Below are 17962 nucleotides of genomic sequence, written 5' to 3'. Positions count from 1 at the left end.
AACTTTTCTCTGAGAGTAAAGATCCTCATTTTACAATCAGTTGCCTTAGCAAACAGAGTTAAGAAGTCATTTGTAGAGCTGAATATATGTGAATTTTAGTGGGTCTGATATGGCGTTATTGTAATGGTATATTCAGTTTACAGAAAAAGGGAATTTAGAAATATTTTCATCCTCAATGTTCCCTGTAAGTTTGGTAGGATGTTTGTTATTCTTGAAATGACTCGCCCATTTTCATAAGTTACTGTAATTTCATGTTAGGTCATCCAAAATCATTGTCATTACAGCACCTAATATTTATGCATTACCTCATAAAATGATGTATTGATCGTGATCAATTAAGTGTGTTTAACTTAATAATCTTGCTTATTAAACTTTACATAATTTAAATTTTAAGAAAGCTGTTTGATTTAAATTTTAAATGTTGTTGATTGATGTAATTATTTTAAGCTGTACATTATTTGAAATAATATAATATTACATGGCCTAGATAGATTGTAGGAGTTACAGTCTGGATTCTTTGCATTTTGATCAGTTCAGTTAAATACTTGAAATTCTTTTAAAAGTAATTTCTGTCAGCAACTGAAACTGTTTCAGATGGCAAAAAATTGCAGAAATTTTTACATATTTTAGTTTTAAGAAGAGTATCAGAAGGTGAAGTTTTTCTTATAGACATATAAGTCACAATTTTTGGCTTGTTTGCTACCTTTGGATAGAAAATAGATTTACTTAATAGTCTCACAGATAAAGGTACCACTGAACACATTTGTTACTAGAAGGTATTGGTGTAGTGCCATAGATTGAGCCAGAAATTAGATCGACACAATTCCTGTAATAATTATCCAATGAAGAATAAGGAAAGGGTAATGAAAAGGAAGTGGAGAACAAAAAACTTACCCTTTTTTGTAATTAGATTATCTTTAATGTATAAATTTTATTCAGTTGTGGCAATTTAATTTTTGAGAATGTATTTGCTTGTGACAAATTTTATTTTTTTAAAAATAAAATTTAAATTAATAGTAATACTTATTTTGTTTTACTTATTTGTGTTTATTCAGGGGTGTTTGTACACAGGGACCTTGTTATTGCATTATTATGGAGTTTTGCCCTTTTGGACCGTTGTACAACTTGCTGAAGAATGGTAAAGAAATTCCTCCTCTTCGACTTGTGTCATGGGCGAAACAGATTGCGGCTGGAATGCAGTATCTTCATTCGAATAAAATCATCCATCGTGACCTCAAAAGTCCCAAGTAAAAAACCCTCAATATTTTTGGTATATATACATTTTTTGGTACCAGCACTTTTGGTATTATTATTTCTATAACATTTTCCGGTATTAAAATTTCATCATAATTAATTTTATAAAATGAGATGATGTAACATGTTACATCATTTCTTTGTTACTTTTTTCATGAGACAGTGTTATATAATCATTTAATCTCTTTGATATATTGTAGGATTCAAAATTTTTGTTTTCAGTTTTGTTTACCTATATGCATTACTAACATATTTAGTAACCAATGTGATAATATTTATTTGTTTTTTATCCATTTTAATTTGAGCTGATTAATTATTTCATTACCATATATCATAATTTGTTTTACTATTTAATACAGTAATTGCAATAAACTAATCTTAACAATTAATTATTGCATCATATGTGTAAATTTATCTATAACATAAATTTGTTTTGTGTGATTAACACAACTATAATGTTCTTTGCCTCATAAAATTATAGGAGGCAAAGAACATTAAAAATTCTGTTATTAAAATTCATCCATTGATTGCTATTAATTTTATTGTAGTATTTAATAGTAAGCCATTATAATATTTATTTTAGAGGTGCCAGTTTGAAAATCTGATTATCTTGAAAGCTGAACTATTAGAAAGTAGTAATTTATTTATTTTTGTATATTTACATTTGCTATTATCTTTATTACATTTAGTAATATCAACTTCTTAAACCCAGAACAATAACGTAACCTTGCAAATGAAAACCAATATTATTGGAGTTGTATTAAATGATAAGGCATTTTATTAGCATTATTTAGGTTGTCCATTCAAATTTTGACTGTTTAGTAACTTATATTGTTGGGAATTTAATAATATCTAATCATTCTGTACAATCTAATGTTTACAGGACACTTTACTGAAAAACATCTGAACAAAGTTGTAATTAACCAAAGAAAATTTGAAAAGGGGGTAGATTTGATCGATGAAAGAAAAAGTTAACTGTTTGGGTTATTTTTACTTAAATAACCCAATAACTGAAACTAATAGTCATTAACCTTGCAACTTAAGTAAAATTAAACTTAAGTTACTACTTAAGTCAGTTTTTAAGTCACTTAAGTTACTTTTTAGTCATTACTTGCAACTTAAATTACTTTAGTTACTAGTTTAAACTATACTAACTTAATATAACTAACTAATTACTTATAATTAAACCAAACTATTAACTTTATAACTTAAATCAATTTCAGAAAATCATCAATAAAGTGTCCCTATTCGATCAAGTGGTGCCTCGATCTAATGTTCATTGGTCAAATGTCCCTTGGTAAAGTCTACATCGGTTAAGTGACTCAGTCAAGAGTCCTGATATGAATATAATAGTACCATAAATTCTATATATTTCAAGAAGTAGTATCCTGAAATTGAGGGATGAGGTGTGAAGTAAGAATGTCATATTAGTAGTCAGACTCATTTTAAATAATTAGTAGTAGTTCGTATAGATTACCGAGATTAAAGAATGTTATGTAGTTTTTTTCATTCTATGGTGTTGATGTTTTTTTAGGCTAACTACAATAGCAATCAATGTCAAAGTAAAAAGAGTTAACAACACAGTTGTAGGACTTTCACGTGGTTTTTTGTGATGCATGGATTACACACACAACTTAATTAAAAATATTAATAATTTTATTTAAATGCAGTATTTTTTATTTATTTAATTCAACAATTCTAACTAAACCGCACGTGCATACTGTATTTCATTCGTGTGGGTATGGTGGTTACTGTCATAGCAGAGAGTTACAGTAGTAGTCTGGCTGCTAAGTGGGATCTGGAGTATAAAAGGAGAGGAATGGCAGGATTAAGACCCCAGTTTGATAGGAAACAAATTTGTGGATCCAGTGACATGCTTATAGAAAAAATGCAACAAAAAAGACCCACTGTACTGCCTTCTACAATGTTTCAAAATTATTACTATTTTTCTGGAGTGGGGATGCAATTTAGCAAAAAAGGTTTTACACAAATATGTCTTTTTTATAATTATTCACAAAAATATTTTTTTAAAAATGCAATGAAAATCATCCCCTTGCAATACCTTCTCTAACTTCAAAATTAAAATCATTTTTAGGGTTATGGGTGAAATTTAACAAAAACGTTTGTTTACAAAATTTTTTACTTTATTAATATTCATAAAATTAAAAAAAAAAAGTAAACTTACTTATACAAAATCTGGAGATGATTTAATTTTTCCATCCTGTATCCCCCACCCACTGACCTTTTGAATTGAAAATTTAATAGAATCATTGCCCCTACTATAGAAATACTATAGCCAAGTCTGGTGAAAATCAGTCAAGTTGTTCGATTTACACACCAATATAGGTACATACATATGTTGTGGAAATTTTTATGCCATTTTTCGGTTTTATGAGGTCCTTAGGGGTTAGTTCATCAAGATTCAGTGAAAACTGGATATGCCCAATTTTGACCAATCACCAAACTTTCCCTTCTATATAGCTATAGCTACTATATAAACGGGAAAGTAAAAAAGTAGTAGTAGTAGTAGTAGGTATTGTATAAGTTTAAGTATAATGCCACATTTGAAAGAGGTAGAAAGTAAACTTTAAATACAATATTATTTAAGCATTTTTTTTTTAGAGAATATTTTATGATTAAGTAAGGGTTTTTGTGTTATTCTCTTATTAAAAAGAAAACTTTCTAGGAAATTATTGACTTACTTGGCGTAACTTATTCCTTTTCTGTGCACTCCTGGAGAAAAAATTAAGTGAGTAGAAATTCATTAAAATAATGCCAAAGAATTTCTCACCTTGTTACCCAATTTGTAATTATAAAAATCTATGGTTGCATATAAAAACTGACTGATTTTAAATGCTTATAATATTTGTCTCTTCTGTTATAAAAAAATAAAATAATAATAATTATTATGTGACTGTAATTAGAAATGAGTTTTTTAAATCAATTGAAAAATAAATAAATTAGCTACTTTCTAGAAGAAAATAATTTTTAGTTGGTGCCTGGATACTGAATAAATAGCATTAATACTGTCTGAAACATTTTATAATCTTATACCTTTATTATATTTGACATTAAAACATTATTATAATAATTACTATCTGTGAAGTATACATATGGGTATTTTTCATCTTTAAAAATGCATATTTTAACAATTTAAGTCTTATTTGATGATAATAACAATTATTAAATCAGATATTTATAAATTATTACCAAAAATCATCTTTATTTTAATCTAAACTGCAATTTGAACTGGTCAATTAGTTGCCTATCAGGAGATATATTGCTATAGAAGGAACTAAACAATTTTCTGAAAGATCTGTATAAAGAATATAAAGTGAAAAACGTGTGCATTTTTTTTACTTTAATATTAATTTGATTTTAATTTAATATTTTGCAAAATAAGTATTCAAATACTATACATATTTACTGAATTCTTTAAAGAGGCTTGTATTTTAAAAATAAACAATCGTAAAAGAGAAGAAATATAAATGTATCAAAACCACAGTTTTAGGAATATTCTTACTCATAATAATTATTACAGTATAATTATTAAGTAGACTGATTATTATTTGTTTTATTTTACTTTATAAAAGAAGTAATTTTATGTAATTAAATCTATAAAATATAACAAAGCATTATCTATAAAAATATTGTTTATCGTGTAGTTGACTTTTTTTTGTTGTTCTGTAAGTAGTCAGAAGAAAATGCAGCATAATAAATATTTTTTATGAAATGAATGATTTTAAGTAATGAAAATGAAAAGCAACTTTATAAATTACTTATAAAAATTAATAAAAATGATTTTGAATCATGAAAAGAATTTAAAGTAATTTTTTATTTTTATTTATTCAGATATGATTGTTTTTATAATCTCGAACAAACAAAGAGACCTGCTCAGAAACAGGGTCATTGTGTCGTAATAACATGACAGTCTACTAAAGTGATATTATTACTATTGGGATAATTTTGCATTCATATATTTTGCTTTAATATGAATTATTTTAAGCTACTTTGATTGTTATGTTGTTTTAATTATTTTTGATTAATCACTTTTTTATTTAAATATTTTTAAATAAAATAAATGTTTTAATTTTGTTATATAAATCTTAAAGGGTTTCTTAATAAACAAATTTTTTGCTCTTAGATGATTTATTCATTTCAAATGGTATTTGGTTTGTCTTCATTAATTTCTTTTATAGTATTACGATTCTTCTTGCTAACAATATTTAGTACATAATCATTTATGTTGTCAAATGAGAATATTCCTTTTTTCAGATTTAGAATGCAATCAACCTTAATGTGCGTGTATTATTCAAACCTGCTTGAAGCTTTATTATTATTTTTAAAGCAGTAATTCAGAGAGAAAAACTAAGTAGCATATCTTTCACTCATCTATTGTTTATTATTTTACTTGAAATAAAATTTAGATTTTCCTAAAATAATATTGTATCCCACAATAAGTTGAAATTGTATGTGTAATGTTCATATTTGTGTCCTTAATAAGTACGCATATTTGTTGATCTGGCAGTTTCTGGTGTAATTTATTAGCTGCTCGTTATTCATTTTTTACATAAATGTAATAAAAAAAGTGTCCAAAACAAACCATCAAATATTGTGTTCATTGCTTGCTAATTTTTATCTTTTATGTGTTTTTATATATGAAAAGTAACTTTTCAAAATAAAATCAAATTGAAAAATTACTACTTTTAAAAATAAAAATTAATACTTTTTAAATTCTTTCAGTTTTTCACTTTTAGAAGTTAGCTCCAAATTAGAAAAAATGACCAATAACTTTTTAAACTTTATTTGATGGTAACCTCAAAGTTAGAGATTAAAAGATTGAAAAAGTATTAGTTCTTTTATTTATTTTTTAAGTATCAGTGTTTTTTAAGTTTTATTTTGTTTTGAAATGGTTATTTGATGTTATATTTTTTTAATTTTATTTTAAATATGGTTAGGCTTATAAAAATAGTACATATATTAAAAAACCATTTATAAAAAACACATAGTGAGAAATTTGTGTTTTAATTTTAATAAAAAAAAAATTTAATACAGAGAAACAGAAAGAGAGTGCTACTGAATGTAATCTAAGGCTATGCAGGAATATGTATTATTTGATTTATGCTATGTTTTCTTACTAATTTTTGTTAAATTTTTGTTTGAAAGTATTTGATTATTGGAATGACATCAACTATACATGATTATTATGATGCTGTTTCTTGTTGGTGATAGTTTGGTTTTTTGTGGTTTCTTTTATTTTATTTTTTTTTAAATCGTTAAGTCATTTGTTGATCAATATTTAAAACTATAATCACATTGGGAACAGCTGACAGTTTTTAATATTGATACTCCAAATTACTAAATAAAAATGGAATGATAAATAGAAATTAACTATTATTAAATTATTGTATAACATAAAATACACATGTACATACATAAGTGTATATGTTATGTTATTTAATATTTATATTAATGTTTAACCTGCATTAAATTTTGTTTCATTTCATTATTACATTAATATATTATAATATTATTTTTTAGTAAAGCTTACATTTTTTTTTCAGTGTCCTAATAGGCAGAAAGGAAATGGTTAAAATAAGTGATTTCGGTACAAGTAGAGAATGGAATGAAATCAGCACTAAAATGAGCTTTGCAGGAACTGTTGCATGGATGGCTCCTGAAATTATTCGAAATGAACCCTGCTCTGAAAAAGTTGATATTTGGTATGTTATTTTAATTGTTAATATTTTAAGGGTATTAATGTAGTTAGTTAGTTCTTAGTTGGTGCCACTGAAACGCTATATTGAAATAAGAAAATAAATGAAATTATAAATATAATCTAACTAAACTTAAATTATACTCGCTAGTCAAGGTTAGTGAGCGAAGCGAGCATAGATTAAGTTTGGTTACATTACGAGCATAGGTTAAATTCAGTAAGATTATATTTGTGTGTGTGTGTGTGTGATCTTGCAGTGCATGCATGCGCGTGCACAAAAAACACATACAAATACACATGCAGTCAGTACACATAATATTTAAATCAAATTTTGCAAATCACCTCATAGAAAAATTACATATAAAATTAAGCATTAATGTATATTTTACATATAGCATATAAAAATCAGGATCTCAGCACACTTAAGCAATATGAAATTAACAAACATGGTAAATCTGGTAACAAAACATAGTGAACACAACATTGATAAAGTATACTTATTCCATTACCTACAAAAGGTTACCTAATGTTTTTAAGACAATTGTCATTAACAGCTATGTTACTTATATCACCAGTGAAGGTTCTATAGCTAATTAGCACCAAATGGTCCTTTGGTAGAATAATTTATGTATAATTTAATATTAGGTCATCTATTCATTTTATTAATTTTATAAAAAAATCGAGTTAAACTTTTCAGAAAAAGAAAGTGTCCATATTTGAGAAATAAAAATAAAATAGGCACTGTAAAATAGCAAAAAATTATTGGTTAATGGAGAAATGGTTTGATGAAAAAAAAGAAAGTAACTTGAGGATTGGTAGAAGGCTGTAGAAGGAAGAAGAATGGAATCTGCAGTGAAAAGACCAAAATTAGAATATATGAGGGGTATTTATAAATTAAGCTCTAGTTGAGTATTAAATGTAATCAAAATAAATTGAAAACATGTACTGTATACAAAAGTTATGTACTTATTTATATTACTTCTTGACATACACTGTGTAGTCCCTGCCCAAATTCAGCACTTGTCATGTCATGACATTAGCGTATTTATTCCCTCGTCAAAGAATGTGCCACCATTGTAGACACCACCTATAAGTTCATCATTTTTTTTTAATTGTTGAGTAGCCAGCTAATTCTTGAATTTTTTGAACTGCTGAAAATCATATGGTGCCAAAACAGGGCTAAGGAAGATGTTCAAAAGTCAGTCAAACTTGTTTAGTACAGTGCTAGTTGTAGTTTGAAGCCCATTTTTTTTTTGTGATGAAACTATCCTCTTCATTAGCAACTCTCTCCATTAATTCTGTATTGCTCTCCTAAGCCTTGTCGTCATTTCACAATTAATGCATGCAATTATTGTTATATCCGACTTCATAAATTCTGCCAATAAAATTTCTTTATGATTCTAAAATATGGTAGCCATAATTTTTTTTATTTGAACTAGGTTTTTTGAACTTTTTAGACGTGTTCAGTGAGTGTATGTGCATCCATTGTTTTGACTGGCTTTTGCTTCAGTATTGATGAACCGAATCCATGCACATGTTACAATCAATAAATTCTCTTCCTTTATTCTGATATTGTTGGAAGTCAATGCCACTCCCATTCTTTTTGTTTTGTGGGCATATGTAAATTGTTGTAGTTCCTATCTTGTATAGTTTTGATGAAAACCCCTTTTCTGCTACAGATTTGTAAAGATAGACCTTGAGATTTGAGGAAAATCTTTACTAAGTTCATTTATTGTGAAACTGTTTTTATCAGGAACGGCATTTTTAGTTTTTTGACAAGTTATTTCTCCTTTTTTTTATTTTGTTCTAAATGAAACATTATTATAATAAGAAATGGTTTCAACATTTATCATACACGTGGAAAGAAATTTCTTATTTATTCTAATTTCTTTTTTCAAAATTATTTTTTTATTTTTCAGAGCTAAAACACTGTCATTTTATGTTATACTCATGTTATTTATATAGAAAAACGGATTAAATTTACAAATTTTTATAAATTCTGTTCCATAAAGATTCTACAATTAAGGAAATCGAAAATATTTTAATATGAGTTCAATCAATTTTCTGTTCACATTTTTATTCAATGTAAATTATTTATCTCAGATATTCTGTACTGCGATCTAATTTTCTTAAAGAACTTTGTAAATAAACATTTTGTTTTCTTATAAAATATCAAAAATTTTAAGTTAGTTATATAATTAACCCATAGTTACTTGATACGAGTGTTACCTAAAATGTAATGTTATGGTGAGACACAATGTTCTGTTCACTTCTGTTCTTTTTCTTATTTCAAGTTTTTATGGCCATCTTTTTATGGAAATGTCTCTGGAAATTTTTTGTGATTTTAAAATTACAGAATCATTATCAAATATCTAGCTCATATCAAGTCAGCTATGTTTCAACTACAAAAACATCTTTTTAAAGGTGCATGTGAACATGAACATGATCAACATCTTTTTCATGTGAAACATTTTTTTAAGGTTAGTTACGGTATTAATTAATAGATTTTGTTTAGAAAGCAAATGCCTATTCTAAAGCAGCATTTAAAAAAATAAATTATAATTTTTTCCAGTATTGAAAATATTTTACATGTAGCTATTTAAGCAGTTTCTACTTTGATGTAGTTCTTGAACTTCTAACCTACCGGGTTCGTCTAGTGGTGAAGTGTCTTCCCAAATCAGCTGATTTGGAAGTCGAGAGTTCCAGCGTTCAAGTCCTAGTAAAGCCAGTTATTTTTACACAGATTTGAATATTAGATTGTGGATACCGGTGTTATTTGGTGGTTGGGCTTCAATTAACCACACATCTCAGGAATGGTCGAACTGAGAATGTATAAGACTACACTTCATTTACATTCATACATATCATCCTCATTCATCCTCTGAAGTATTATCTGAAGGTAGTTACCGGAGGCTAAACAGGAAAAAGAAAGTTCTTGAACTTCTAGAACTAAGAAAAATAGTAGTTGGATATATATATATATACTTCAATACTTCTAAGAACCATATTCCTCTGTGCCAATATATTTTATTTTTTATAGTAAAAAAACCAACTTGAACAACCAAAGTACATAATTACAAAGTAAACGAAATGACCTTATTTTAAAATAACCTTATTTTTTTTCTCTTTATTCTAATAGCATGTTTGCAGGATCACGCATCATCAGTTGTATATAAATTATATAAAATTACATATCAAAACATAACAATTTTTTTTTAGAAAAGATTAAAATATTAAAATTATTATCATATACAGAAAACATGAAGTCAGTTAAATAAAATTATTGCATATATTTAAATATGACATGAATTAAGAATTAAAAATAAAATAATTAGAAGATTTATACCATGTAACCTGGCCAGCCAAAGTTACATTACTGAGTGGATTTGAAATTATTTCTATACATTCTAATTATATCTATTTTTATTTAAAAACATGCTGCCATCTGTTACTGCTTTTATAATAGTGTCATCTTCATAGTCTCCTGAAAGTTGATCAAGTTGGAATTTCTTTTGTATATATAAAATCTCTCCAAAATTTCCAAGCTTTTGCAATTATTACTTAAATTAAATTTCTTGATTTCCACTATTTCAAAATTTGTTCTAATATCAGATTCAGAATGTTTGTTATTAATAAGGTGGTCAGAAACATTAGATACACCCAATTTACCATTTTTATTATTTCTAATGTGTTCTAAAAATCTAGTTTTAAAATACCTATTACTTTAGTAAAGTAGTATAGACCTTGTAATTTAGTAAAGTAAATTCTTTTTTGTCATTTCTTCCTCTGTACTAATTAATTCTAAAAACAAACAAAATTCAGCACAATCCACCAAAGTACAGAATCAATAAGAGCTCTTACCTTATCTTATTAATTTTCTTTTTCTTTTCTATATATCAAAAGCGTTTTTGAGGAAATTCCTCATCAGTTGATTGAAATTAAAAATTAATTACTCATTAAAACATTAATAAAACACTAAACATTAATATTATTACTTATAATTGACATAATGTATGGACTCAAATAATTAATAAAAATCTTTAAAAGTTAAAAAAAATTAAAATTATAATTTTTTTATAAACATGGTTGTGGCCAGCCATTGAGTGCTGTATTTAGTGGCTAGTATATATATATATATATTATACTAAGAATTTAACTTGTAAATACATCATAATGCATAAAGTTTCATTTTAAGAATTCTGTTTAATTTTACAGTTTTCAGGGAGTATATATTTGCTTTTGCTCCACAGTCAGTTGTATTTTGCTGTTGAAAATACTCCTGTTCATTGAGTTTAGATCAAAATATAAATTGTTTAGAGATTTTGTTCTGTACATTGGTGAGTAGTTATGTAAATGAAAAAAATGCTGTACACGTAAATTATATAACATCTAACGTATTGTAAATTTAAAAGGTGATGGTATTGTTGCGGCATCGTCGGAACACCCTTGGTTAACAGCGTTGTGGTAGATTTTAGAGCGAGGGTGTACTGTATGTGTTCATAGGTGATGAATGAAGACAACACCTTGTTGATTAATGAAGGATTGTTTAATTGTACGCCGTCTTGGCGGTTTAAAATAATTTTGTAACATAACACTTGTAACTTATAACTTAACGTTAAAGATAGCAAACATAAACTAAATAAAACTTAAAGTAATGTTCATCTGAACAAGAATTGAGAGAGTCCATCTGGACACGACCACCTTGGGTCAGGTATGAGTGCAGACTGGTAAAAGACACTACGTACAGTACTGCTCAAGGGAGCAGCTTGTGACGTAGAGTGGCGTGATAGTCTGGTGACCATAGTTTGACATGGGTACCCTAGCTGCTGCTAGGTTTCAGCACCCGACAGCAAGAGGGGATGAAAACGTAACAGGTATGCTAATTCATTTTTCCAGAGTTTTTGTTCAAATCAGTATTATCTTCTCTATGGTCATTCATCAAATCTGAATTATTGTTTAATTTACAAATGAAGAGAAATGAATATTTTTAATGAATTTTAAGTTAATTTGTTTTTATTTAAATTGTGCTCAATTAACCAGACTGATCAGTTGGTGTGTTTGATTCTAAATCAACTGATCTTGGGTTCAGTTCCAGGCAAGCATCTGGATTTCTTTTGTTAATAGTTTTATCTGCTTCATTTGCCTATCTGTATGTGTTATACATTTGTTATCTGTATGTGGTTTTTTTTTATAATACAATAAACATAATCTAGCCAACCATAAATTTAAAACAGAGTGATAATTTTATTTTTATTTTAGGTCTTATGGTGTAGTTCTCTGGGAGTTGTTAACATGTGAAATACCATACAAGGATGTCGATTCTTCTGCAATAATTTGGGGTGTTGGAAGTAATTCACTTCATTTACCAATACCATCCTCTTGTCCAGAAGGATTTAGATTACTAGTTAAACAATGTTGGAGTGCTAAACCGCGTAATAGGCCATCATTTAAACATATCTTAATGCATCTTGATATAGCATCTGCCGAAGTACTTTGTAGCTCACCTGAATCATATTTTAAATCCCAGGTAATTAATTATTTCATATTTTTCAGTAATTTTATTTTTGCAATGTAAACTAAGTTATTTTTACATTTTTAATTGATGTATGTGCTTAACTTTGAAGTATACATACATTGATATAATTATTTTCATTCATTAAATGTAGTTTACATAATTATCATAATAATTTCCATATCTTTACAATATAAATTTTGATCACTCCCTTCTATTAGTGAATCCAAAACTTTAAGGAGCGCTTTGAAGGCGCACCTTTAATTACTGTTCACTTTATCATTTTCAAATTACTCAGAGCATAATATATTCTGTATCTTATTGTATTATTTAATAAAAAATGGTAAAGTATGTATAATAATCATAAGTATTCAGAAGTTTAAAATTATGTAAAGAATTACAAATATGTCATTCAAAAATTAATTGCTATAAATTTAATTGTCATTAATCATTTTTAATTTGAATAATTGAAAGTAATTATTTAACAGATTATGTAACTCACGGTTAAGTTATATTAGTAACATGCAGTATGTATGGGTATGTAATCCACATTTTTTTTTTTTGAGATTATTTTTCTTCATAACAGGTTCCAAGTAGAGTTACAGTATGAGAGTTTTTTTTATGTACTTTATAATTCATTTCTATTTTATTTCATTATAAAAAAAATAGGGGAGTAAAATAAAAACAAAAGTAAAATTGTTTTATTGTAATCTGTTGTTAAAATTGTTGCAGTACTTTTCTAGGGCTATTTAATTCTTAAAATATTTCGGTTTGTTGGAAAATTTAGTGTGTGCATATGCATACTAATGACAAGTAAAATTATTCAAATTTCTTTTTTATTATAATGTAAACTTATATGAATTAATTTTATGATTTTTTGTTAAAGTTTAACCCTATTATTTAAAGTTTAAACCAGTGCAGCTATCATCTCTAAAGCCAAGTAAATGTTTTAGAAGTTGTGTATTAGCTTGAGCGTTTCGACCAGTTACTTTCTCATCTAATTTTTAATTAAATTTGATATTAAAATATGAAAAACTATTATTGTGAAAGTATTAAAAGATTAAATAAACCTTCTGAAGTGAATAATTTCATAATGGAATCAAAATATGGTGAGAACCTTTGTTAGAAAATTACAGTTGTAATCTTGAACTGCTTTTATTGGATATATTTAGAAACACCTTCAGAATCATCAAGATATTGAAAACTTACAGGTTATTGAAAATTATGAATGTAGAACTGAAAGATAAAATGATTCTGGAGTGCGATGGTAAAGAAAATTTAATGAATTATTTTAAAGATATATTTTTTATAAAGAAGTGATATTTACAGTCTTTAAAAAACAGAAAAACTCCAGGTCAAGGTAATATAAATAGTGATTTTTTTAATTATGTCATTTCTGATTTGACCTGTAGAATGCTGCTCCTTTTAATTTATATCATCTTAAACATGTGGGAACAGAAAATTGGTAGAGAACAAAAGTGATTTCTCTGTTTACAGAAGGGGATTGTAATGGTTACCACAATTATAGAGGATTGTAAAAGAGTAAATTAACTGACTCTTACTAGAGGAAGAAATGAGTTTTAGAAAAGGGCGGTCATGCATTGATACAGTTTTTGCTACAAAACATGTAACGGAGAAGTGAGCGGAGTTTGGTAATGAGATATTTATAATGTTTATTGACATCAAGAAAACTTGATAGTGTACAAAACTATAGGAAGTGATGGAGAAAATATTTCCTAAACATCGTAACAGGGTCACAAAAAGTTTATTTAAAGATATTACTATTGTTTTACTGTATAAAGAAAAATTGTTAATAAAAAAAAAAAAAATCTGAATATTAGAGTACAACAGGGTTGTAGTATTCTCCAACACTCTTGAAAGTGATAAAAGCATTTTAATCTTGGAATACAACTGTTTGATGATTTGTTTATGAGAACACCACCTTATGGTGATGGTGAAGTAAAATTCAAGAAACAGAACATAGATTACATTCAATAAAATTGCATATTATTTTAGCGCTTTGTATGCTTTATATAACTTCAACATATACCTTCTTAAATGTATGTTATTAAAATTAAATTTATCATGTGAAGTTATTTTTAATATAGTAAACATGTAAATACATTTCTGAGAATTTTCATTAATCTTTCAAAAGTTTTCAAATAAAATTTATATTTATAGTAGCGTGCTAATTAACCCAAACACAGATGTTATTTAATAAAAAGTAACTTTATTTAGAAAAAAGTCATCATATCTGTACAATTTGTAAATATCTAGTAGTTAATATGTCCTTTATTCTTAATGACTTCACGTACATAATTTGACATTGATTCAACAAGGCTACTACGCGTATTTTTTTATTTCTTCATCATGAAACCATACTGAAATTATAACTTTAATGAGGTCAATTTTTGTGATTGTCTGGGAAGTTGCCTGGCCTGGGATGTGTAATTTATTGTTAGATATGAGCTGGTTATGTATTTTAATCTGATGCTTTTATAACATATGTAACTCTTTGCCCCTGAACATAGAAATGTGACTTGTCGGAAAACATAATATTTTTCCAGTCTTGTGTGGTTCAGTTAGCATTCGCTTTTGCCTCCAAGACCCTTGTTTTTGCACATTGTTGGTGTTAAATGCTGCTTTTTAGCTGGCTAACGAGCTTTCAATCCAACCTCAAGAAGTCAGCATCTAAGAGTTGTTACATGTAAATCTGTTCCACTGGCTGCTAATTCTCAAATTAAGTCCATAGCAGGTAATTTCAGATCAAGTTTACTTTTTCTCACTAATAACTGATCTTGTGTTGGAGTAGTTTTTCTTTTATGGCCGCATTTGGCTTTCCTTTGAGGTGAAAAGGAACCAGATTTCTTTAAATTGTTTTAAAATATCGTTTCTGTCCGTAGTCCAACACATTCATAAGTTATTTGTTGTTGTATCATATTAGTGTGCTCAGAAAGAGAAACAATTTTCAAATACTTTCTTGGAGTTATGTCCATTATTTTATATTCAAGACACACAAAACAAAAAATATGAAAATATGATTTTGTAATAAAAAATGAAATAAACTTTCTCAAAATGTTATTTGTAACATGAAGATAACTAAATAACTGAAGAACAATAACCTAACATTAACACAGAACACAGACAACTTAAAGAATGGGTAAGGTCAAGCAGCTAAGCCACAACATAGAAATAAACAAAACAGAAATAAACAAAATTTCTTGTATTCTGATTAATTTGCATGCTACTGTATTAGCTGATAAGGGCTTTCTTTGGTTACCCAATTGTCTATCCCTGATGCATTCATTATCCTCATGGTTATGAGAAACTTTGGCATTTATATACTCTTTCAATCTGAAGTTACTGATCTTTCTCCTCTTTGGTTTCTTGTTCTTGTGAAATCTGGCTATATTTAACACACTTGATGATCTTCCTAGATTCAATTTCTTCTTAGAGGGCGTAATGATATAGATTGAAAAAAAAACATGGAAGGAAGAAGAAGAAAAATGATTGTGTGCTAGTATTCTTTCAAATATATTTTATTTTGGTTTTTGATCTGAATTCATTTCTGTGCTATATTGAAACTAGCACTTCATAATTATTTATTTCTATTATACAGTTTATCACTACCTCAGAGTAAATCTTTACATTTTATTTTTATCTAATTCATTTGTGTGTCTTATCATTTTCATGTCATTCATATATCTTTCATTTTATTGTGCATGTGCTAAAATTTGAAAAAAATATTGTTGTAGGCCTCATGGAAAGAAGAAGTAAGGGTACACATGCAACAAATGCAAAATAATGGCAACCGTTTACCAAAATTTGATGAAGAAGAATTGATAAAGAAAAGAAAAGATGAATTAAAACATGCACAGGATATTCGGGAACTTTATGAACGCAAGTTAGAACGTGCTAATAATTTATACATGGAATTAAATGTGGTATTACTTCAGTTAGAACATCGGGAAAGGGAATTATTAAAGTAAGTTTAATGTACAACCATATAATTAAACATAAAAAAGTATACCATGAACATAATCAAATATTTTTTCAAAATAAACATGACTGAAAATTTAACATTCTGAATAGTAATAAATAAAACTGATTGTTATAATATATTTTGGAAAAAAAGGCAGATTAATATTATTAATGATGGATTTCTATATCACAGAAGTAAATTTTTTATTTTATGCATTCTAAAATTTATATAATGAAGTAAAATTCAGTGTGTTCATTCTAAATGTATAAATGTCAATATTATGGAATAATATTTTCTGCAGATAAATAATTAAATCTTTTATTCTGCTCGGTGTATAATAATACATTATATATATCACATCATTATAAGATAAAAATACATATAATTAAAGTTTATATTAATTATTTAATTGTCGAGGTATAAAATAATATTAAGATAAATATATTAAATACATAAGCATAATAAATATTTAATAAAGATGACAAGATTATCATTTTATTAAGGCGCTTCAAAATAAAACAGTATAATTTGATTTACAAATAAAATCAATTCAATCATTCAAAGAGAACTTGTCTAATAAATTACCTAAAAATTTTTCTTTATGGGTAACAGAAATATTATCGTTATCATAAATGGAAATGTATCCATGCAATCAGCAATCTTATATCAATCTGTACGTAGGTGGGTCAAAAATTATCTTCACAATCATCATAACACATCTTCAGGTTTGTCACTCTGCTTTCTGCACATGCATGCTTAGTGTTGTTACTACTGTGATCATGTTATTGAAGTTTACTTAGATAGGATCATTTTTCTTGTTTCTGTTTCAATCTGACCATGCCTGCACTGCTAGCAGTATGCATCAAGGAGGAACAAAGAACTGTGATCTGATTTCTCTGGTCAGAAAGTGTACCTTGAGCTGAAATTCATCAAAGTCTAATGCACAGGAACAGTGAATATTGTATATTAGTACACAATATGATCTGTACCTGTGCAGAAGTGTGCATGATGGAATCAAGAAGTTTAAAAGTGGTTGTACAAAAATGTTTCATGAAGAGAAAACAGGACACCCATCAATCTTCATCACTGATAGGAAGATTCAGCTAGCTCAAGAAATGAGGCTAACAAATCGGCAAGTTACTGTTGAAAATGTAGCATGTTGTATGAATGTTAGTCATGATTCATGACTAATTAGTCAGCATTTCATATCAAATGCCTAGAATACCTATAGTCAAAAAAATTAGATTGTTGCATGACAATGCACACCCATGCATGGCTGCCAGACTGTTGAAATCATTACCTTTTTGGGTTTCAAGATGCTGGAACATTCTGCCTATAGCCCAGATCTCATCTTTCCAACTAGATTGTTCAAAGATTATTTATGAGGTGGCCAATTTTCTACAGACATAAGTTCAGGAAGTAGTGCATAAATGATTGGATAACTAATCGAAAACCTTTTTCTTTGAAGGAATATGCAAGCTTGTGGGTCACTGCACCA

General features: G+C 27.3%; 1 protein-coding gene across 7 annotated transcripts in view; it reads left to right on the top strand.

The window, feature by feature from the left end:
* The window catches only part of wnd (Mitogen-activated protein kinase kinase kinase 13 wallenda), a 289172-nt gene that overhangs the window by 231253 nt on the left and 39957 nt on the right, over positions 1 to 17962 (top strand). For all 7 annotated transcript variants that reach the window (XR_012757489.1, XR_012757488.1, XM_075373961.1 and 4 more), the window contains 4 exons: positions 1056 to 1247; positions 6819 to 6977; positions 12230 to 12497; positions 16238 to 16467. Coding sequence is in view for 5 of the 7 variants with exons in the window: in XM_075373961.1 (XP_075230076.1) it covers positions 1056 to 1247; positions 6819 to 6977; positions 12230 to 12497; positions 16238 to 16467 (849 nt within the window). In the remaining 2 variants the exon portion in view is untranslated. The remainder of the gene's footprint in view (positions 1 to 1055; positions 1248 to 6818; positions 6978 to 12229; positions 12498 to 16237; positions 16468 to 17962) is intronic.

The sequence above is a fragment of the Lycorma delicatula genome, chromosome 8, assembly GCF_047948215.1.
Source record: "Lycorma delicatula isolate Av1 chromosome 8, ASM4794821v1, whole genome shotgun sequence".
NCBI classification, from domain to species: domain Eukaryota; kingdom Metazoa; phylum Arthropoda; class Insecta; order Hemiptera; family Fulgoridae; genus Lycorma; species Lycorma delicatula.
Note: the sequence above shows the minus strand (reverse complement) of the source record. Positions and strands in the feature narration are given on the sequence as shown.